Consider the following 24,869-nt stretch of genomic DNA (forward strand, 5'->3'; position numbering starts at 1 on the left):
CTCAAGCCATCCATATATCCCTGGCCATCAGAAACTGTACATACTCAGAGATTTCAAGATAATCTCGAAGAGAGCAAAAGCCAAGGAAGAACTGAAAATAGCCTGAAGTATGAATGCAGTTCCAGCTCACATACAGATCCAGTAGAAGAGAGCAGAAAGTTTACTATCTTGACCTATTTAACTATAATCTCTTACTAATCTGGCTGATCCCTAAATTATGGAGGCAGAGATCCCAAGGCAGCCAAGCTTAAAAATAAAAACAAAAACTGAAAAGAGGCATCAGCAACTGCATATTATAGAGGAGACTTCACAGATTTAGTTCAAGCAAGTTACTAAACAAGCAAAACAAAAACAGCCTTCAAGGTAAGAAAAAAAAATCAAAATCCATGGCCAGGTGCAGTGGTTCACGCCTGTAAACCCAATGCTTTGGGAAGCTGAGGTGGGAGATTGCTTGAGGCCAGGAGTTCAAGACTAGCCTGGTCAACATAGCAAGACCCCATCTTTAAAATAAAAACAAAAAAAAATTAAAGCCTTAGCCAAGTGTTGTGGTATACAACTGTAGTCTTAGCTACTCAGGAGATTGAGGTAGGAGAACTGCTTGAGCCCGGAAGTTCGAGGTTGCAGTGAGCTATTACTGTGCCACTGTATTTCAGCCTAGGCAACAGGGCAAGACCCTGTCTCTTTAAAAAAAAATCAAAAATTGCAAAAATGTATTATCTAAATATACCACTTTTAACAAAAAATGATCGAGATATGCAAAGAAACAAGAACATATAACTCAATCAGGAAAAAGGGCAATCAAAAGAGTCTCTGAGTGTTCCCAGATGTTAAATATAGCAGACGAAAACTTCAAAGCAGCCATTACAAATATGTTCAAAGAACTAAAGGAATCCATGTTTAAAGAATTAAAGGAGGCCAGGTGTGGTGGCTCACACCTATAACCCCAGCATTTCTGGAGACTGAGGCAGAAGGACTGCCTGAGCCCAGGAGTTCAAGACCAGCCTAGGCAACATGGTAAGACCCCGTCTCTTAAAAAAATTAGTAAAAAAGAATTAAAGGAAAGTATGGACCAGGCACAGTGGCTCACGCCTGTAATTTCAGCACTTTGGGAGGCCAAGGCAGGCAGATCACTTGAAGTCAGGAGTTCGAGACCAGCCTGGCCAACACGTTGAAACCCTGTCTCTACTAAAAATACAAAAATTAGTTGGGTGTGGTGGCACACACTTATAGTCCTAGCTACTTGGGAGGCTGAGGCAGGAGAATCACTTGAACCCAGGAGGTGGAGGCTGCAGTGAGCCAAGATCATGCCACTGCACTCCAGCCTGGGCAACAGGGTAAGACTCCATCTCAAAAAAACACAAAAATTTAAAGAGCATTCTTACCACACAGCTAGTATGGCAGTAAGAAAGCTGGCAGTATGCCAAATGTGGCCCATGGGCCATGGTATATAGTATATAGACTCCTGACGTAAGGAGATTAATAACACTTCTTGTCATGGGCTGTCTTCCCATCAGATATAATGCATGCCAGAGGCAACATAATAATATATTTAAAATATACCATTGCTGGAAAAATCTGTCACAAAATCAGAATGCACACCAAATGTTTTGCAAGCCAAATTTTAAGACAAAGACACCCATGAACGGTTATCTTAAATTGTCATGTTAACTCTTTAGAATTATATTGTTGATTAGAAAAGCTAGAAATCAGCATTGCTCTTTTTTTAAACATTGACTTGTTTAGTAAAATAAAAGTTTGCTATAGGTTACAACACACAATACCAGAACAGAAGTAAATGCCAAACAAAGCTCATTTCATTTGTTTGGTTAATGCTCATTACAGCCTAATTGTCAACTATGCAAGAAAAAGCAAAAATTTAACAAATAGTGATGATACAGATACTTTGGTGAATGATACTTATCTGATTTTAGTAATTATAAGGCACATAAGCAGGCCAAGTTCTGGGTAGTTGGTCATCACACCATTAGAAAACTATCAACACCATAAAGGTGACCTTAGAACACCTTGCCATTAAAGAAAGCATGATCATCTCCACGCAACTATAGTCAGAATACTTCCTTTTCATGTGAACAGCAAATTATCCAACAAAGTCCTTGTGTATTGTGACAAAAATGCCTCACAAACAGTCCTATCCCAGCCCAGCCCAGCCACTCCAGTCCCTGAAAGAAAAACAATGATTAAGTGAAGGACATAGGAGCACTAGACAGCAAAGCAAATTAAGGAACTAACAAGAGAGACATCATGGTGGATGGATGGATGGATGGACAAACAGGCACATATGTTGAGAGTCAGGAAGAAGGGACAGAAAAATTGAATGTGGCAGGGAAGTATTTAAAGAGCATTCATGAATTATCAGATCACCACATGAAAAGGACAGCACAGTAGAGAATACTGAGTCCTTGAATTTCCAGCAGGATTTCAGAAAAATCAACTTGAAAAAGAAAATTGTAAGAAATAAAATTCTTTACTTACAGGAATATTAACGAACGTATATTCATTCAACTGACATTCAATGAACATTTATGCTCACTGAAATAAGTGATCAATTTAAATATATCTGAAGACATTTAAATTAGTTTAATCAGATCATGATAAAAAGAGGTCAGGTCCTCTAAGAGGATGTTTTGACTATAGGGTAGAATGTCAGGCAGGGATATAAGACAAGAGAGGAATCTTATGTACAAACAACAACAACAATAACTGCTACTACTACTAGAAAGTAAGGCCACTGTGTGAAGCCCATTTTATAAATTTGCTGCAATGTATTAGGAGTGGAGACCTTTCTGATAGTATTTAGTAGACAAACTAAAGTTATAATCTAGGCCTTGGCTACTTAAGAAAGATAACAAATCTCAAGGAGAAAATGACTTTGTTAACTAAGAAGTAATTGCTCTACACTGCTCATACCGATCATATAAGATCTATATGATCCTAGTTGGTTTCAGAATGCAGAGTTAGTCCAATGAGACAATATATTGAGAAACATAAGTACTATCCTGTCTTTTCAAATCACAATCTCAAGACCGACTTTTGCCTTGATGGAAACAAGAGAGAAGACTGTGCATTGGTTACAGTAAGGGAAAAAAACACATGAACCATCAGCTTAATATGCAGCTCTAGCTGCAAAGAAATAAACCCTAATTTTGTCCCTTCTTTATCAAACAACCCAACATTATCATCCCTGTCCAACCAGAAAAGGCACAATGTGGAAGGGATGTACCAGAGAAAATCCTTTCCCCAAACCCCAATAAGAATGAGAAAGTCTCCTCAGTCAAAAACAGGTAGAGTTAGCACACTGTGATGTGAAGACTGGAGGAGAGACAGCAAAGTATAAGAGAAAACATTTAGCTTAATTTAACAACATCAGGAACCAGAAAAAGAAAATGAGCACATCTGCTAACTCAGTAACATTCCTTCCATGGCATTACAGAATGATACTAGCAAGTCTATATTCCTCATGCTTAAAGTTCGTATTAACAAGTCTCTGCAAGCAGCACAACTGCTCAGAAAGTGCGGAGAGGCGGCAGAGCAGCATTTCAGTTGCTTCTAAGACTATATAGTCCAGCGACACAAAAACCCTAGAAAGAGTATTTGCTTTAGACAGCTGGAAAGAAGGTGTATCAGTCTGTAGGGTGTATTAAAATTAATTCACTAGTTAAATAATGCAAAAAGACATCTGACCATCTGATCAAGGATAAAAAAAAGGCCAAAGGTTTTAACCATCTGGAAGAAGGTTTTGGAATTTCTGACAGGGCAGCAAATATACTAAGGTATCCTTTCTTTGCTTTAATTTGAATTCTTACCAAAGAATGACCACAGGATTATTTCTATGTTGAGAAAACAGCTGAACCATTACAGACAACTGACTGCATCAGAAAAAATATTATTTTGAAATCTTAATCCTGCAACATAAAGAAGTTAGGGGAGAAAATAAAAGGGAAAGGAAAGGGTCAAGGGAAAAAGGAAGAGGGAAAGAAAGGAGAAAGCAAAACAGTTCCTTAAAATGAGTGGCCAAGTCTACCTTATACCCATTAGATTGGCTACTACAAAAATTAGAAATAAAGAAATAATTTTGAAAAAAACAAACCAAAACAAAAAAAACAGAAAATAACAAGTGTTGGCAAGCAAGAGGAAAAACGAAAAACTGGAATCCTTGTGCACTATTGGTAGGAATGCAAAATGGGACAAGGTCTATGGAAAAGAGTTTGGCAGTTCCTCAAAAAGTCAAAAATATATTTACTCTGTGATCTAGCAATTCCACTGCTGCATATATATACCTGAAAGAATTGAGAGGAGGACTTAAACAGATTTTTATACATCCATGTTCTTAGCAGCATTTTTCACAATAGCCAGAAGGTAGAAGCAATCCAGTGTCCACTGATTAACGAACACATAAACAAAATGTGGTATATACATACAATCGAGTATTATTCCCCCCTTTAAAAAAAGGAAATTCTGACACATGCTATTGTACAACATGACGAGCCCTGAGGACATTGTGCTAAGTGAAATAAGTCAGTCACAAAAGACAAATACTACATGAGTTCCACTTATATGTCATAGTCAAAATCATAGAAACAAACAGGAAATTGGTGGTTGCCAGGGGCTGAGGGAAGTAGGAAACAGGGAGTTATTGTTTAATGGCTAGAGAGTTTCTTTCTTTCTTTTTTTTTTTTTTTTTTTTTTTACATTTTTAAGGTTTATTTTTTATTTTAAGATGGGGTTTCACTATGTTGGCCAGGCTGGTCTTAAACTCCTGATCTCGTGATTCCTTTCTTTTCTTTTCTTTATTTGAGATGGAGTTTCACTCTTGTTGCCCAGGCTGGAGTGCAATGGCATGATCCCGGCTCACTGCAACCTCCGCTTTCTGGGTTCAAGCAATTCTCCTGCCTCAGCCTCCCAAGTAGCTGGGATTATGGGCGTGGGCCACCAGGCCAAGCTAATTTTGTGTTTTCCGTAGAGATGGGGTTTCGGTGAGGAAGGAGACCCAGGCATCTGGGATTCCCTCCCGTCTCTGTCATCCACCATGCATCTCAATAGAATAGACAGCAGGCCAGATGGCGCCTGCTGCAACTCCTTCCAGTAAGTGGCACTCTTTGTCTTAGGGAAACTCTCAGGAAGATGCTGTTTTTACTCAAAACAAGATCAAACCCGAAACCTTTTCACACGTGAGTCCTAAAACTGTAAACCAGAAAGAACTCTTTCATATGTGATTCCTGAAACTGTAAACCAGAACATTTTCACATGTGAGTCCTAAAACTGTAAACCGGAACCCTTTCATATGTGATTCCTGAAGCTGTAAACTGAAACCCTTTTCATATGTGACTTCTAAGACTGTAAACCCAAGATTCTTCCAAGTGTAATATCTAAAGTATAAGCCTATATAAAGGTGGAACCTTCCTTTGTTAGACGAGCTGGGCTTTGGACACATTATCGCTCAGGCTCCCGGGCCAAATAAACTTTTTCCTTCTTAATTCGGTGTTTGAGAGATGTTTCCTGCGGCCGCTCCTGCTACATCACCACGTTGGTCAGGGTGGTCTCGAATCCGCCTGCCTTGGCCTCCCAAAGTGTTGGGATTACAGGCATGAGCCACTGTGCCTGGCCTAAAGTTTTCATTTTTAAAAGATGAAATGAGTTTGGAGATGGATGGTGGTGACAGATACACAACATTATGAATGTATCTAATACCACTGAACTATATACTTCAAAATGGTGAAAATGTTAAGTTTGCTATGTGTATTTTACCATAATTTTTTAAAATAATAAAAAAGAGTAGTCTAGTTTGTCTATAATTCACACTAAAATATGTCCTGAACAAACACATGTATTTGTTCAAAGAAAATAGTTATTAAGCACCAACTATATCCCAGGTAGTACTATGCACACAGTCAGAAAAATAAGAATCTCATGAAACTCAAAATGGGACCAATTATCCTCATTAACTAATAACTAATAACCTACTATAGGTTTCCTACTATGAAGGAAAAACTACTGCAAAAGAAAAAAAAAGGATTAAGGATGTAGGCAATTTTTAAGTCCTCTGTTCCACTCACATTATAATTTTAATTAATCAAACTGTATTTTAAATGTGCCAGAGGAATTAAAAGCCCAACCACCCTCTAAAGTTCTCTGTTGTCTAACCTTATTTAAGAATAAAGATTATCTATACCCATCTGTACCCAGAGGAATTCTTTTTTTGGGGGGTGGAAGAACGAAGTCTCACTGTGTCACCCAGGTGGGAGGGAGTGCAGTGGCACGATCTCGGCTCACTGCAACCTCTGCCTCCCAGGTTCACCAAGTAGCTGGGATTACAGGTGCCTGCAACCACACCCGGCTAATTTTTGTATTTTTAGTAGAAACAGAGTTTCACTGTTTTGGCCAGGCTGCTCTCAAACTCCTGACCTCAGGTGATCCACCTATGTCAACCTCCCAAAGTGATGGGATTATAGGCGTGAGCCACTGTGCCCAGCCAATGGATTCTTTAGTAAGGCAAAATGATGGCTGGGAAGAATTAAAGCTCCAATGATTTTTTTTTTTTTTTTTTAATTTTGGGTTTCTTTTTTTTTTATAGATGGGATCTTGCTATGTCGCCCAGGCTAGACTAGAACTCCTGAGCTCAAGCAATCTTCCTGCCTCAGCCTGCTGAGTAGCTAGGCCTAAAGGCATACGCTACTGTGCCTGGTTCATCAATAATTTTTAAAGAATAACTGCTGGGCGCGGTGGCTCACCCCTGTAATCCTAGCACTTTGGGAGGCTGAGGCGGGTGGATCACCTGAGGTCACGAGTTCAAGACCAGCCTGACCAATATGGTGAAACCCCGTCTTAAAAAAAAAAAAAAAGAAGAATTTAGACAACTGAAACTTAACACCAATTTAAAATATTTTATTTAAATTAAGCATTAAACAGCTGTAAGCTACCTAAGATCTGCCCCCTTAATCTTTTCTTTGGCATCTCTCTTCCCTCTAACCACATCATAGATTAAATATACAAGTTCTTGCTACGATATTCAATATCACCTCTCAAGAAATGGCTGTAGATAAGCTACAAAAAACTGAAATTTAGACATTCTTACAATTATTACTCATTGTTACAAAGTACTCACCAATCTGCTATTTACTATGTTCTTAAGTCAAAGACTATTAACGTCCCCATAAAGTTACAAACTTCAACAATGCTCTACAGCTTCCTGTAGGACAGGACTCTCTGAGTCGGTGGCCTGTCCTGAGCTGGCATTACCACCTGAGCTCTGCCTCCTGTCAGATCAAAAGCAGCATTAGAGTCTCATAGGAGCGGGAACCCTATTCTTAACTCTGTGTGTGAGGGATCTAGACTGCACTCATTATGAGAATCTAACTAATGCCTGATGACCTGAAGTGGAACAATTTCATCCTGAAACCATTCCCTCACCAACCAAATTCCATGGAAAAATTGTCTTCCATGAAACTGGTCCCTGGTACTAAAAAGGTTAGGTATTGCTACAACAGAGTATCTTAAAGATGTTCCTAAACATATACAGTTCATCTGTATAGCTGCACCCCCAAGTCTAGTTCAATAGCAGTGCATTGCTACCCAAGAATATTTAAAGAGGTGTTTTGTTACAGTCTGAACCACAGCAGGAAAAAAATAAAAGAGAAACAATTAAAAAAAAAAAAAGAAAAGAAAACAGTATTTTAAATCACTATCAAGAGCTACTCACAAACATGAATCTAGACATACACAGTGATACATGCCTAAGAACTTAACTCTCTCTCTTACAAAACAAAAACCCAGTTCAGCAATACTTACAGTCAACATTGGAGTTGTCAACAGGCCCCACGCAAAGAATTCAAGGAAGATGACAATAGCAGCATGGTACACACTCGGTCGGCCAAAGCCTTGTAGCTAAAAAAGAAAGTTATTATGAAAATCAGCAATGAAAGATAAGAAATTCATTATTTTAAAATGGTATTAAAAAAATATGTAAAATAAATTTAGAGTCTATCTGTTATTTAAGATAAAACTTCATTCCGTGTTATCCCTGATGCCTTCACTTCCCCTAATAATGGAAGGTGCTAAGATTATACACTTTTGATCTGTCCCATCAATGCAAATCACTGGAGCTTTGGTCGAAAACCATCGCGTCTTCAAGAGACTGAGCTTCCAGAATCTGACTGCTCTGTCCCTTATGAATTATGTGTTCCTTAGACACTTAACCTCTCTAGGACTGAAGTTTCCTTACCTATACAATAAGAGAGAAGGGTTATGGGTGTCATATGCTCAAAAGCCTGAGGGACAGCTCAGATAATTCTAAGTCAGTATGGAATATCTTGAGATATCCCAATTCCAGAGATGTTTGGAAGCAGAGGATGAAAAGTGTACAATAATGTCTCTGCACGCTCTTATTTACCATCTTTCTCATAGATTACTGCAATGACCTGTTAACCCTGCCTTAACTCATTTTTCCCTGCCCCCTCCAAATCTGTGGTGACACTAGACTCAGTGAACTTTCTAAAACTACACACCTTATCCTATCACTCCTGTGGAAAACTGCAAAAACAAAGAGCTACTAATTCCTCGCATCCCTGTACACACACATTTTCACAATATGACTTTGCTTCCAATTCCATTTCTCCACATTCCTACATCAAAGCTGGCTTAACAACTTCCTCTAACCAGGTGAGGTGAAAACATGGACTTTTGAACCTAGATTGCCAAATATCTTCAAGACCACCACAAGGAGAAATCTCTTCTAGACACAGAAGTATGAGAGCATAAGAAATTCTCCTTATTAAGACCTCACAGACAAACCAGTTAACAGCCATGACCACCAACTACAATCAAGCCTGCAGGTGACAACAGAAGCATGAGACAAACCAAGAGAAATCAGTGAAGAATTCTTGCTGAGTTCCACTTAAACCACTAGCCCAAAGTATTATAATAAATGGTTGTTGCTTTAAGCCACTAAGTGTTAGGGTTGCTTCTTATTTAGCTTTTTTTTTTTTTTTTTAAGAGACCAAGTCTCACTTTGTTGCCTAGGCTGGAGTACAGTGGCGTGATCTCAGCTCAATGCAAAGTGCTGAGATTACAGGCATGAGCCCCTACACGTGGCCCACATTCTTTTTAATAGCTAACTACTCAGTATCTCATTGTATGCATGTGCCATAATTTTAGTCATTCCAATAATGATAAGAGTACGTGGGATTTTCACTTATTTAAAATTGCCGCAATTAACTTTTTAAATTTTGAAATAATATTAAACCTACAGAGAAGCTGCAAAAAACAAGAATTCCTACATAATCCTTTATCCTGCTTCCCCTAAAGTTAACATCTTCTATAACCATGACATAATTATCTAAACCAGGAAATTAGCATTGCTATAAAACTTTACATACCTTATTTGAAATTTGCCATTTTCCCATTATTTTTTTTTTCTGGTTCAGAATCTAATAAAAGATTTAACACTGTGTTTAGTTCTCACATTTCTTTAGGCTCTTCCAACCTAAGTCAGATCCCAAGACTTTTATTTTTTACTTTCATGATCCTGACACTTTTAAGGAAAATTAGTATATACGCTTCACCAGTAATTTTATAGAGTGTCCCTCAATTTGAATTCATACAGTATTATCTCATGACTGGACTGAGGTTATACATTTTGTTATTTTTTAAAAATATGTCACATCTCATAAAATTCACCACATTCAAGTGCACAAGTCAGTGGTTTTTAGAATATTCACAAGGTTATACAACCATTACCACTATCTAACTCCAAAACATGTTTATCACCCCCCAAAAGAAACCATATATCCATTAGGAGACATTCCTCATTTTCTTCTCCCATATTCCCCCCTCACAATCACTAATCTACTTTCTGTTTCTATGGATTTGCCTATTCTGGGATCATACATAAATAGAATTCATAAATGGAATCACACAACATGTGGCCTTTTGTGTCTAGCTTCTTCCAATCAGCATTATTTTCAAGGTTCATCCATGTTGTACCATGTATCAGTATTTCATTCATTTTTATAGCTAAATAATATTCCACTGCACCAGTACACTACATTTTGTTTATCCATTCATCAGCTCACAGACACTCAGATTGTTTCCACCATCTTTGACCATTATGAATAATGCTGCCATAAACATTGGTGTACAAGTTTTTATATTGTTTCCATCTTTGACCATTATGAATAATGCTGCCATAAACATTGATGTACAAGTTTTTATATAAACATGTTTCCAATTCCCTTAGCTATGCACATAAGGGTGAAAATGCTGGGACTATTAATATCCTTTTATTAGCATTCTAGGATAAATTTCTAGAAGTGAAGTTTCAGGGCCAAATAATATACACATTTTAATTCAGAATCCAATTATAAAAGTTTCACTAATTATGAGTCAAAAAAATACTTCATCTTATGTCACCTAATCAACTAATATCTCTAACATATAAACAGCTTCTAAAAATGTTAGGAAAACTAACAGCCCAATAAAAAGATGGGCAAGAAATAGGAACCAGTTCACTGAAGAAATCAAATGTCCCTTCAGTAGCCTCACTTGTAGTAAGAAAAATACAAAACTAAACTAAATTCAAATACAATTTCTCAGTATCAGACATTAAAAATTCAAACATTTGACAATAAGCTTCTGTCAATGCAACTGAAAAGAAACACTTCAACACCATAAATAGGAACAAAAAATGGTGTACCACTATGGAAGACAATGCAGCAACATCTATACAAATTACATACTTGTGAAGCAACAATCCTACTTTAGAGATTTGTCCCAAAGACAAAATGGCAAAACTATGAGGTGCCATATGCGCAAAGCTAAAGTACCAGCAAAAATTAACTCTGGGCTGGGGGCAGTGACTCGTGCCTGTAATCACAGCACTTTGGGAGGCTGAAGCAGGCGGAACACTTGAGGTCAGGAGTTCATGACAAGCCTAGGCGTCATGGTGAAACCCTGTCTCTACTAAAAATACAAAAATTAGCTGGGTGTGGTGGCAGGTACCTGTAATCCAGCTGCTAGGGAGGCTGAGTCTGGAGAATCCCTTGAACCCAGGAGGCAGAGACTGCAGTAAGCTGAGATTGCACCACTGCACTCCAGCCTGAGCGACAGAGCAAGACTCTGTCTCAAAAAAAAAAAAAAAAAAAAAGAGAGAGAGATCCAAGATGGCTGATCACTAGCAGCTCGGGATTGTAGCTCCCAATGAAAGCGCAGAGAACGAGAGGATGCCACACTTTCAGATGACTTTTTGTTGCTCACGCACCAGGAGATTCCCAGTGGAGGAGCCCCACGGGTTGCCAGTGAGAGACTCTTGTGGCCGGCGAGGCGGTTTTGCCGCTGCCTTGGTGCAGCGGTTCTTGGTGCAGTCAGAAAAGCACTATCAATCTTAACGCCGCTGTTTTGGCCGGCGCAGTGGGTTGTTCAGATTTTAGCGCTGGGAATCAACAAGTTGGACATCCACTCAGAAACCCAATTATAAAGACGGTAATTACAAAGACCACAGATGGATAAATCTATAAAGAAGGGAAGAAAACAGCCTAAAAAGGCTGAGAATACCCAAAATCAGAATGCCTCTCCCTCTACAGGGGATCACAGTTCCTCATCAGCAACTGAACAAGGCCTGATGGAGAAAGACTGTTCCATTAACAGAAGCCGGCTTCAAAAAGTGGATAAGAAACTTCTGTGAATTAAAAGAACTTGTTCTAACCCAAAGCAAAGAACTAAGAACTTTGAAAAAAGGTTTGACGACATGTTAACAAGAATACACAATTTAGAGAGGAATATAAATGAATTAATGGAGCTGAAAAACACAACACGAGAACTTCGCGAAGTATGCACAAGTTTTAACAGCCGAATCGATCAAGCAGAAGAAAAGATATCAGAAGTCGAAGACCAACTTAATGAAACAAAACGAGAAGACAAGATTAGAGAAAAAAGGATAAAAAGGAACGAGCAAAGTCTCCAAGAAATATGGGACTATGTGAAAAGACCTAATCTACGCTTGATAGGTGTACCTGAATGTGACCAAGAGAATCAATCCAAGCTGGAAAATATGCTTCAGGATATTATTCAGGAAAACTTTCCCAACCTAGCAAGGCAGGACAATATTCAACTCCAGGTAATACAGAGAACACCACAAAGATATTCCTCAAGAAGACCAACCTCAAGGCACATAATCGCCAGATTCACCAGGGTTGAAATGAAGGAGAAAATACTGAGGGCAGCCAGAGAGAAAGGTCAGGTTACCCATAAAGGGAAGCCTATCAGACTCACAGCAGATCTCTCAGCAGAAACCCTACAAGACAGAAGAGAGTGGGGGCCAATATGCAACATCCTTAAAGAAAAGAACTTTCAACCCAGAATTTTACATCCAGCCAAACTAAGCTTCATAAGCAAAGGAAAAATAAAATCTTTTGTGAACAAGCAAGCACTCAGAGATTTCATCACCACCAGGCCTGCTTTACAAGAGCTTCTGAAAGAACCACTACACATAGAAAGGAACAACCAGTATCAGCCTTTCTAAAAAATATCAAAAAGTAAAGAGCATCAACGTAATCAAGAATTTACATCAAGCAACAGGCAAAATAGCCAGCTAACATTAAATGGCAGTATTAAACTCACATATATTATTATTAATTCTAAATTTAAATCGACTAAATCCCCCAATCCAAAGACACAGACAGGCAAAAAAAAAAAAGCCAAAACCCATCGGTATGCTACATTCAGACCCATCTCACATGCAAGGATACACAAAGACTCAAAACAAAGGGATGGAGAAAGATTTACCAACCAAATGGAGAGCAAAAATAAATAAATAAATAAAAAGCAGGAGTTGCTTTAAAGCAACAAAGATCAAAAGAAGCAAAGAAGGATATTACGTAATGATAAAAGGATCAATGCAACAAGAAGAGCTAAAAAATCCTAAATATATACACACCCAATACAGGAATACCCAGATATATAAGACTTATAAGGAAACTTAGACTCCCACACAATAATAGTGGGAGATTTCAACATCAATATTAGACAGATCAATGAGACAGAAAATTAACAACGATATCCAGGATTTGAACTCAGATCCGGAACAAGTAAACTTAATTAACATTTATAGAACTCTCCACTTTAAATACACAAAATATACACTCTTATCAGTACCACATCACATCTATTCACAGGTTTCAATGAAATATTGGTTGGCTGCTTGTTTGTTATTTTCTTCCCTCATTTTTTTTTCATGTCTCTATTATTAAGGACAATTATAGGCATACCCATTTTTAGACTGCATTCTAGTTCGGGTAATAAAGCAACACCCCTGTTCTCTCTCCCTCTTTCTCTTTATCTTTCTTCCTCTCCTTCATTCTTTTTTTTTTTTTTCTTTAAAAAAAAAATTAACTCTGTTCATTCAGTAGAGTAGGGACAAGATAAACTACAGTGAATCTACATACTGTTATGTTACACGGTAGTAAAATATTAAAATTATATTTGTACATAGTGCTTTAGAATAATGTACAAATGTAATTTTAATATTTTACTACTGTTAAGTAGTAAAGTGTTTAAAAAAAAAAAACACAGCAAGATACAGAATACTGTGCAATGTATAGTACTATTTATCTAAGAGAGGGCCAAAGAATATGAATACCTATGCACACACATATATGTGGCTTATATTTTTAAATAAAACAGAAGATGGAAGGAAAAAAAAATCTAATGAAAAGTAGTTCCATACAGGAGGAAGAAACATAGAGAGTGGAGGTATCAGAGATGCAAGCTAGATTTCTCTGATTATACCTGGTTCTGCGTATTTGACTTTGGAACTACATAAATGTTTTAGCTAGTTCTATAACAAAACAAAATCAAATGAAAAAAATCAACCTAACTATGTACCAAATTGTGGCTTAGTTACTTTAGAACACAGGATTTGAATGTAAATTCTTAGAGGCTATATTCTAGGACAAAAAGAAAATCTTCAACTGTTTTAAGTGATCATGATGGAAGTAACAGCACTGGTAATAGTTTCTGAAACTTTCATATATAAGTAATATGATATAGCAAATAAGTTACTATGTTATTGTTACTGGGAACCAAGATTTCCAGGGTAACAGAAAAAGATACAGAATCAAAGAAGTAAAAACTCTGAAATCCTAAATTTGAATTTAAAATATCAATTTAAAGTATACTATGTATTACCTGGAAGAAAACTAATTAGGATTTCCAAGTTCTGTCCATCAAAAAGACCTGGAAAAAATGAGCCACCCAATAGGAGTGGGCACCCCTTAAGGCCGAGACTGTGGTTCTGAAATATTTTCCACTAAAAGAAAATGGGACTCTATGGACAAAGAGCTGATTCCAGGTCTGGGGCAAAAAATGTACATGATCCTGGAGCATCATATCTTGCCAAAAGCAAAGTGATACTCAAGACTACAGTCATATCAAAAGAATTCAGGAGCCAGAATGAAGGAATTCCCTCTGGGCAAAGACTGAAGAAAAAGAGCAATATGTGCCATGGATTAAAACACATTCATATATGTTCAAAATTTTAAGTTCATCCACTTCTGGAAGAATCCAGGAAACCAAGTCATTACTCTGAAAACTGGTAAATGAGAGAAATAAAAGGAAGCATTTATTCTGCCTTTTTATATCTCAAAGTAACCAAATACCTGCTTAGGGAAAGTTCATCTCTTTAAGAATTTCGGCTAATGAATGAAGAAAGGAATAATTAACTTAGAATCCTGCCACTAACGGTCCAGGTCATGACCATTAATGGCCACTAAAATCACTAGGTAAAAGCTGATGAGGCACAAGGTAATCATCAGACTGTTAACACCTGAAATCTGATCAACCATAACATCACAATCAGAGATCCTTTGCCACATAATATAATACAACAAAAACTCCCACCACTTAAGAAATATTTTTTGGCACAACAAAAAACCTGGATTCAATGCAGGCAAGACACAAACCAGTTTACAGAAAATGCAGGTAAACAAGATTGGTCTTGTTGCAATACAGTGATGAATATGGGGAAGTATTCATAATAATATGTAAAGATAGCCACAAAAAAAAGCTTTAAAAAGATTGCTTAAAAAAAAAACTTAGTTTCATCAACAATTTTGGGGAACATCTGTCCCCCCATATCTTAAGACTGCATAATAACTTTCAAACTTTTGCCAGGCACAGTGGCTTGTGCCAGTAATCCCAGCACTGTGGGAGGCCAAGGCAGGCAGATCACCTGAGGTCAAGAGTTTGAGACCAGCTTGGCCAACATGCCAAAACTCCGTCTCTACTAAAAATGCAAAAATTAGCCTGGTGTGATGGTGGGCACTGTTATCCTAGCTACTTGGGATGCTGAGGCAGAAGAATTGCTGGAACTTAGGAGGCGGAGGCTGTAGCGAGCGGAGATAATGCCATTGCACTCCAGCCTGGGCAACAGAGCGAGACTGCATCTCAAAAAAAAACAACAAAAAAAGGAATTTAAAAATTTTTTCTAATTTGATATTTTAAATGGTTATCTAATTTTATTTTGTATTTCCCTTATCCCCAATGAAGCTGAGCTTCTTTCCTATGATTAGGAATTTACATTTCTTTTTCTATGAATTGCCTATTCATCTTTTGTCAATTTTTTATTGGTGACTTTAATCTTTCATACTGATTTATAGAACCTCTTTAGAATCAATATTTAAAATAGGTATACAATGCAACATCAAATTATCATTCTCAGCCAGGAGTGGTGGTTTGCACCTGTAGTCCCAGCTACTTGGAAGGATCACCTGAGCCTACAAGTTCAAGTCCAGCCTGGCAACATAGCAAAACCCCCATCTCTTAGGGAAAAAAAAAAATAGGCCCAGTGCAGTAGCTCATGCCACAGGTTTACTTGCGGCTAGGAGTTCAAGACCAGTATAGACAATATAGTGAGACCCCATCTCCACAAAAAATTTCAACATTAACCAGGCATGTGGCATGTGTCTGCAGTATTACCTCCTGAGGAGGCTGGGGCAGGAGGATCGCTGGAGCTCAGGAGTTTAAGGCTGCAATGAGCTATGATTGCGCCACTGCACTCTAGCCTAGGCCATAAAGTCAGACTCCAGCCTCACTAAAATAAAAAAAAGTCATCATCCCCACCCACTGGCATCAATACTCTCTAAAAATAAAAGGCACAAATAGACAAATCAACAATAGCTGGAGACTTCAATACCAATTTTCAATAACAGAACAATTAGAAGATCAGCAAGAAACAGAACATTTCAGTAACGCTGTACACTAACTAAACCTAACAGACATTTATTGAACACTCTTCCCAACAAGACATAAATTCTCATGTGTACATGAGAAGACTGTACAACAAATCTGAATAAACTCAAAAGTAGTTAATTTATACAAATTATGTTTTTGACAACACAGAATAAAATTAGACATCATTAACATAAGAAAATTTGGAAAATTCGTAAATATGTGAATATTAAAACACACACCTAAATAACAGAAATAACAGATAAAAGAAATCACAAGACAATAACAAAACTTTCATTTGAACAAAAATGAAAATGCAACACACCAGTTGAATGCAGCTCAAAGCAGTGCTTCACAAAAGTTGTAGATATGTGGTTACAAAAGATCTTAAATCAATAATTTAACTTTCCACTGTAAGAAACTAGAAAAAAGCAAACTAAACTCAAAGCAAGTAAAGAAAGTAAGATCAAAGCAATACAAATGTGATATAGAATAGAAAAGCAATACAGAAACATCAACAAAATCAGGTCGGGTACAGTGGCTCACATCTGTAATCCTAGCCTTTTGGAGGTAGAGGCGGATGGATCCTTGAGCCCGGGACTTAAAGACAGCTTGGGCAACATGGTGAAACCCCATCTCTACTAAAAATACAAAAAAAAAAAAAAAAAAAAAGTTTAGCCAGGCATGGTGGCACACACACCTGGAGTCCCACCTATTCGGAGGCTGCAGTGGGAGAATCACCTCAGTCCAAGAAGTTGAGGCTGCAGTAAGCCATGATCATACCACTTTACTGGGGTATGGGAGAAGGGAGAATCCTTGCCTTAAAAAAAAAAAAAAAAAAAAAAAAAGGAAAGGAAAAAGGAAAGGGAAAAGAAAATCGACAAAATCAAAAATTAATTTAATGAAAATATCAAACTAATGGACAAACTAAGAAAACAGAAGACCTGAATTACTAATACCAGAAATGAAAGAAGATAATCATTGTCAACCTTATAGAAATAGAAAGGAGTCTAAGGGAGTTCTAGAGACAATTAGCCAACAAACTGGATAAATGAAATGAAATGGACAAACTCCTAGAAATACATAACCTACTAAGCATGAATCATGAATAAACAGAAAACATAAATAGACCTATAACTAGTAAGGAGATTGAATTAGTAATCAAAAATCTGTCAGAATTCCAGCAAACACTTAAACAATCAAATCTCTTCCCAAGATATGAAGAGGAAAGAACACCTTCTAACTCACTCTCTGAAGCCAGCATTATAGTAGGTGCCCCCTTATACGAGGGGGAAACATTCCAAGACCCCCAGTGGATGCCTCGAATAGTACCAAACCCTATACAGATGTTCCTCAACTTACAAAGGGGTTATGTTTTAATAAACTGACCATTAAGTTGAAAGTCACTTTAGACTTTTGATATGTTCAACCTAAGATGGGCTTATCCAGACAGTCCTATCATAAGTAGGGGTGCATAGTGAATACATTATTGTTTTTGTATCAAGGTAAAGTTGAAAACTCTAAGTCCAACCATCAAATTTGGGACTGTCTATATATAATGCTTTTTCCTACATACACCTATAATTGAGTTTAATTTTTAATTAGGCATAGTCCTCTTGTGCTTTTGGTCATTATTAAATAAAATAAGGGCTACCTAAACACAAGCACTGTGATACTACAATCCATCCAATAACTGATGGTTAAGTGACTAACAGATGGGCAGCATATACAGTGTAAATGATAGATGAAGGGATGAAGCAAGATGGCACAACATTTCATCATACTACCCAGAATGGTGTGCAGCTTAAAACTTTCTGAATGTTTATTTCTGGAATTTTCCATTTAGGATTTTCAAACCACAGCTGACCTCTGGTAACTGAAATCACAGGAAGTGAAACCACAGAAAGCAAAACCACAGATCAGGGAGTACTACCATACTCTGTAAAAAAAGCCAGACAATTCAGGTAATAACCTTAAGACTAAAAGAAAAAAGCCAGACGAAGACACTACAAGAAAACTACATGGCCGGTCGTGGTGGCTCAGGCCTGTAATCCCAGCACTTTGGGAGGCTGGGGGGTGGGTGGTGAGTGGATCACTGGGTTAGGAGTTCGAGATCAGCCTGACCAACATGGTGAAACCCTGGTATCTACTAAAAATACAAAAATTAGCCGGGTGCGGTCGTGCTCAACTGTAATTGCAGCTACTCAGGAGGCTGAGGCAGGAGAATAGCTTGCACCCAGAGGGCCGAGGTTGCTGGTGCCACTGCATTCCAGCCTGGGCAACAGAGTGAGACTCCATTTCAAAAAAAAAAAAAAAAAGGAAAGAAAATTACAGACCAATTTTCCTTATGCACATTGATGCAAAAACCCTCAACAAAATATTAGCAAACCAAATTCAACAGTTTATTAAATAGTTTAGTATGGTTACACACCATAACCAAGAAAATTTATTCCAAGAATGTAAGAACAGTTTACCCATAAAAACCAATCAATGGTTAGAGGCCCTGTCCTGTGTCACATGCAGGTAAGCGCAGCAGCCGCAAATGGTAGCCACCATGGGAGGGAGCCATGAAACGCTATGAGGTGGAGATTCTGAATGCAATGACAGGGAGAAACTGTGTTTCCTGGACAAGATGGAGCCCCACGCCACCATCATGGAGATCAAGAATCCCTTCACCAAGACCCACACAGTCCCTCTGCCTGGACCCCAAGGGCAAGTCCCTGAAGGATGAGAATGTTCTGCAGAAGCTGCCCACAGGCACCACAGCCACACTCTACTTCTGGGACCTGGGGCCAGAAGTAGAGGCTGATCTGTTGGGTGACGGTCTTCCTAACACAGTACGCGGAGCCCTTTTTCATCTACCTGCTCGTCTACTTCCGAGTGACCTTCATCTATGGCCACAGATATGACTTCGCATCCAGTTGGCACACTGTGGTGCACCTCGCTTGCATCTGTCACTCATTCCACTACGTCAAGTGCCTGCTGGAGAGCTCTTCGTGCACCGCTTCTCCCATGGCAAGATGCCTTTGTGCAACACCTTCAAGAACTGCACCTGCTACTGGGGCTTTGCGGCGTGGATGGCCTATTACATCAACCACCCTCTCTATGCCCCCTATCTATGGAGCTCAGCAGGTGAAACTAGTGCTTGCCATCTTTGTGATTTGCAAGCTCGGCAACTTCTCAATCCACATGGCCCAGTGGGACCTGTGGCTTGCGAGTCCAAGACCTGGAAGATCCACACCCCACCAAGAACCCCACCACGTTGCTCTTCCTGCTGGTGTTCTGTTCCAACTACACCTATGAGGTGGAGTCCTGGATTGGCTTCACCATAATGAGTGTCTCCCAGTGGCCCTGTTCTCCCTGGTGGGCTTCAGCCAGATGACCTCTGGACCAAGGGCAGGCACCCGCAGCTAACTGAAGGAGTTCTGGGACTACCTGCCCCTGTGCATGCCCATCATCCCTTTCCTGTTCTAAGCACTGACCCCTGCCAGGGCTCATCCCCCAACCCTGGCAGCATTCTAGGGGAGGAGTAGGGCCCACAGCTCTCCAGTACCTGAAATAAAACCTATCTCCCTCCGCCCCCTCCAAAAGGAAGGAAGGAGGGAGGGAGGGAGGGAGGGAGGGAAAGAGAAGAGAAAGAAGAGAAGAGAAGGAATGAAAAAGAAAGAGAAAAGAAAAAAGAAAAGAGAAAAGAAAAGAAAGCCAAAATTCAAGTTAGGCTGAGTGCAGTGGTTCACACACCTCCTAGTGTTTGGAGAGGCCAAGGCAGGAAAGACAGCTTGAGCTTAGAAATAAATTTAACCAAGATGGTGAACAATTTGTATGCTTAAAACTATAAGACACTGCTGAAAGAAACTAAAGAAGGTATAAATAAACATAAAGACATCCCAAGTTCATGGATTTAAAGACTTAATATAGTTAAGATATTATTGTTACCAAAACTGATCTGCAGATTCAATGCCAGCCACATCAAAATCCCAATGATGCTTTTTGCAAAAGTAGAAAACTCTATCCTAAAATTTAAATAGAATCTTAAGGGACTCCAAGTAACCAAAACAATATTGAAAATGAAAAAAAGTTAAAGACATCACACTTTCTGAATTCAGAACTTACTATAAACATAAGGTAATAAAAACAGTGTGGTTCTGGCATAAAAACAGACATATAAACCAATGGAATAAAAAGCCCAAGCAGGTATGGTGGTGTGTGGCTGTATTTTTACCTACTGAGGAAGCTGTGACAGGAGAATCACTTGAGCCCAGGAGTTCAAGTCCAGCCGGGTAAACATGGCAAAGCCCAGTCTTTTTAGAAAATAAAGGCCAGGCACAGTGGCCCACACCTGTAATCCCAGCACTTTTGGGAGGCCGAGGCAGGTAGGATCACCTGAGGTCAGGAGTTTGAGATCAGCCTGACCAACATGGAGAAACCCTGTCTCTACCCAAAAATAAATAAATTAATTAATTAACCGGGCACAGTGGCACATGCCTGTAATCCCAGCTCCTCAGAAGGCTGAGGCAGGAGAATCACTTGAACCCAGGAGGCAGATGTTGTGGTGAGCCAAGATGGTGCCATTGCACTCCAGCCTGGGCAACAAGAGTGAAACTCCATCTCAAATAAATAAATAGCCTAGAAGTAAAAAGCCCAGAAGTAAATACTCACATATGTATCACAAATAATATGCAACAAGGGTACCAAGACCATTTAATGAGTAAGGAAGAAAGGACAGTCTTTCAGCAAATGGTGATGGAAAAACTGGACATCCACATTAAAAAGAACGAAGTTGGATCCCTACCCTAAACCATATATAAAAATTAACTCAAAATGGACCAAAAATCTAAACATAAAAGCAAAAACTATGAAACTCTTAGAAGAAAATATGGAGGAAAACCTTCATGGTATTGGATGTGGCACTGAATTCTTGGATATGGCACCAAAATACCAGACAACAAAGGAAAAAATACATAAATCAAACCATTAAAATGAAAAACCTTAGTATATCAAAGGACACTATCAACAGAGTGAAAAGGCAACCTACAGAATGGCAGAAAATATATGCAAATCACATATCTGATAAGAGATTAATATCTAGAATATATAATAAACTTTTACAACTCACAGACGAAATAACAACCCAATTAAAAATGAGCAAGGAAACTGAATAGACCTCTGTAAAAGAGATACACAAATGGCCAAGAAGCACATTAAAAGATAACACATCAGCTGGGCACGGTGGCTCGTGTATGTAATCCCAGCACTTTGAGAGGCCGAGGCAGGCAAATCACTTGAGATCAGGAATTCGAGACCAGTCTGGCCAACATGATCAAACTCTGTCTCTAGCAAAAATGCAAACATTAGCCAGGCATGGTGGGGCATGCCTGTGTTCTCAGCTACTCCGGAGGCTGAAGCAGGAGAACTGCTTGAACCTGGGAGGCGGAGGCTGCAGTGAGCCAAGATTGCACCACTGTACTCCAGCCTGAGAGACAGAGCAAAACTCTGTCAAAGAAAAAAAGAAAAAGGAAGGAAGTCAGGAAGTCAGGAAGGGAGGAAGGAAGGAAGGAAAGAAGCAGAGAGGAGAAAAGATATACATCATGAATCATTGGGAAAAAGGAAGGAAGGGAGGAAGGGAGGGAGGGAGGGAAAGGGGGAGGGGGGAAAGAAAAGATACACATCATGAATCATTAGGAAAATACAAATTAAAACCATAATGAGATATCATCGCATACCCATTAGGATGGCTACTGTCTTAAACTGTTTTGTGTGGCTATAACAGGATACTTGAGACTGGGTAGTTAACAGAAGCTTATTTCTTCATAGTTTTGGAGGCTGGGAAGTCCAAACCAACGTGTTAGCATCACGGGTGGACATTCTTACAGTATCCTCACAAGGCATAAGATGGAAGGGCAAAAGAGGGTGAGCCCTCTCCCATAAGCCCTTTTTATAGCCGCATTAATCCACTGCTAATGGTGTAGCCCTCGTGACATAAACCCCTCTCCAAAGGTCCACCTCCCAATACTGCTGCATTGGGAATTAAGTTCCCAACACATGAATTTTGGGAGACACATTCAGACTACAGCAGCTGTGATTGTTTTCTTAAATGAGAAAGTGAGTAATGGCAAGGACGTGAAAAAATTAGAAGTTACACATTCTTGGTAAGAAGGCAAAATGGTGCAGCCCCTATGGAAAACAGTTTGGCAGGTGCTCAAAAAATTAAAAATAGAATTACTCCATGACCCAGCAATTCCACCTCTGGGTATATAGTCAAAAGAAACAACAGCAGGGACTTGAACAGATTTTTATATACCCAAACTCACAGCGGCATTCTTCACAATTGCCAAACAGTAGAAGCAACCCAAGTGTTCATCAACTTATGAATGTTTAAACAAAATATGGTACATGTATACAATGGAATACCATTCGACCTTGAAAAAGAAGGAAACTGACTCTCACAATATGGATAAACCTTAAAGACATTGCGGTAAGTGAAACAAGCCAGTCACGGCTGGGCACGGTGGCTCACACCTGTAATCTCAGCACTTTGGGAGGCTGAGATGGGTGGATCACCTGAGGTCAGGAGTTTGAGACAAGCCTGGCCACCAACATAGTGAAACTCAGTCTCTACTAAAATACAAAAAAATTAGCCAGGCATGGTGGCAGGCACCTGTAATCCCAGCTTCTCAGGTGGCTGAGGCAGGAGAATCGCTTGAACCAGAAGGCAGGAAGCAGAGGTTGCAATAAGCTGAGATGGTGCCATCGCACTCCAGCCTGGGCAACAAGGGCGAAACTCCATCTCAAAAAAAAAAAAAAAAAAAGAAAGAAAGAAAGTCACAAAAAATCAAATTACTGCATAATTTCACTTATATGAGGTACCTAGAGTAATTAACTTCATAAACAGAAAGTAGAATAGTGACTACCAGGGGCTACGGAGTTATTGCTTAATGGGCAGAGTTCAGTTTGGGATGATGACAAAGTTCTAGAGACGGACAGTTATAATGAGTACACAACAATGAAAATGTACTTAATGCTACTGAACTGAAACTTTAAAAACCATGTTATGTATATACACTAAAATAAGTAACTCAAAACATATCATGGATCTAAAAATAAAATGGAAAACTATTAGCTTCTAGAGGATTATCAGGAGAAAATATAAGTGACCTTGGTCACGTGGTTTCAAGATGAGTCTGTAGATACAAGACTAAAGTCACGGCACATGCAAGAAATGGTTGATATACTGGACTTCACTAAAATTAAAATCCTCTACTCTGCAAAGGCACTGTTAAGAGAATGAAAAGATAAGCCACATATTGGAAGAAAATACTTGCAAAAACCTTATCTGATAAGGAACTTGAATCAAGAACATAGAAAGAGCTCTTACAAGTCACTAATATGACAACAACCCAATTTAAAAATGAGCAAATGTTCAGGCCAAGTACTATCATTTAAAAAAAGGGTGGGGGGGGGGCAATGATCTGAGAAAACAGCAAGACAGATAGTGACAATGAATATAGGGACTCTTTTTGGGAAGGTGAAAATGTTCTGGAAGTAGTGATAGTTCTACAACATTGTGAATATACAAAAAAAAACCCTGGAATTGTACACTTTTAAATGATCAACTCTATGGTACATAAATATACCTCAATCTTTCAAATGCAATAGAGAAAAAAAAGAGCAGAGATTCTTCTTCTGCCTCTGGACATACTTTACTGTATGTGAAGCCTACAACTGTCAGAGGCATGTGAACCAGAGCAACTCCATCTTAAATAGGAGCTGGGTAAATGAGGCTGAAACCTACTGGGCTGTACTCCCAGACGGTTAAGGAATTCTAGGTCACAGGATGAAGACAGGAGGTGGGCACAAGATACAGGTCATAAAGACCTTGCTGACAGAACAGGTCTTTGCAGTAAAGAAGCCAGCTAAAACCTACCAAAAATAAGACAGGGTGACCTCTGGTCATCCTCACTGCTATACTCCCATCAGCATCATGACAGTTTACAAATGCCATGGCAATGTCAGGAACTTACCCTATAAGGTCTAAAAAGGGGAGGCATGAATAATCCACCCTTTGTTTAGCATATAATGAAGAAATAACCATAAAAATGGGCAACCAGCAGCCCTAGGGACTGCTCGGTCTACGGAGTAGCCATTCTTTTATTCCTCTACTTTCCTAATAAAACTTGCTTTCACTTTACTCTATGGACTCCCTGAATTCTTTCTTGCTCAAGGTCCATCCAGGAATTGAGGTCTGGATCAGGACCCCTTTCCTGTAACAGAACTATGGCAGCCATCTTGAGACTATGAGAGCCAAACAAATCAACACACCGAAGATGGAAAGAACCTGGTCCTTGATGCAAAAGTCCAGGACCATCAGATTTCTTTCCATCAGATTTCTTGTTAAATGAGGTAATAAATCCCCTGACTGTAAATAAGAAAAGGAGGGAGAGGTGACAGGATCACAACAGTCTACTCAAAATGATATACAGATGGCAAATATGCGTATGAAAAGATGTTCATTGTGTGTTACTATCATTTTAAAATGCAAATTAAAACAATGAGATTGTTAGAAGGATGGATCTGAAATGCATATTGCTAATTTAAAAGAAGCAAGTCTGAAAGGCTACAAAGTGTAAGATACC

The 24,869-nt window shown here is 38.9% G+C and overlaps 1 protein-coding gene and 1 pseudogene across 9 annotated transcripts in view; one reads left to right on the plus strand and one right to left on the minus strand.

Moving 5' to 3' along the window:
* Window positions 1-24,869, minus strand: part of MFSD14B (major facilitator superfamily domain containing 14B) — a 98,581-nt gene that overhangs the window by 51,756 nt on the left and 21,956 nt on the right. For 5 of the 9 annotated variants that reach the window (XM_032260511.1, XM_032260513.1, XM_032260512.1 and 2 more), the window contains one exon: window positions 7,807-7,902. The exons of 2 other annotated variants lie outside the window; for them this stretch is intronic. In XM_032260511.1, the coding sequence (XP_032116402.1) occupies window positions 7,807-7,902 (96 nt within the window). Of the gene's footprint in view, window positions 1-7,806; window positions 7,903-16,936; window positions 16,956-19,977; window positions 19,997-24,869 lie in introns of those variants that run through there. 2 more of the 9 variants (XM_032260514.1, XM_032260515.1) reach the window with 2 other exon arrangements.
* Window positions 18,818-19,710, plus strand: LOC116538260 (annotated as a pseudogene).

The sequence above is a fragment of the Sapajus apella genome, unplaced genomic scaffold (genome assembly GCF_009761245.1).
Source record: "Sapajus apella isolate SASKATOON/1434 unplaced genomic scaffold, GSC_monkey_1.0 scaffold118, whole genome shotgun sequence".
Lineage (NCBI taxonomy): Eukaryota > Metazoa > Chordata > Mammalia > Primates > Cebidae > Sapajus > Sapajus apella.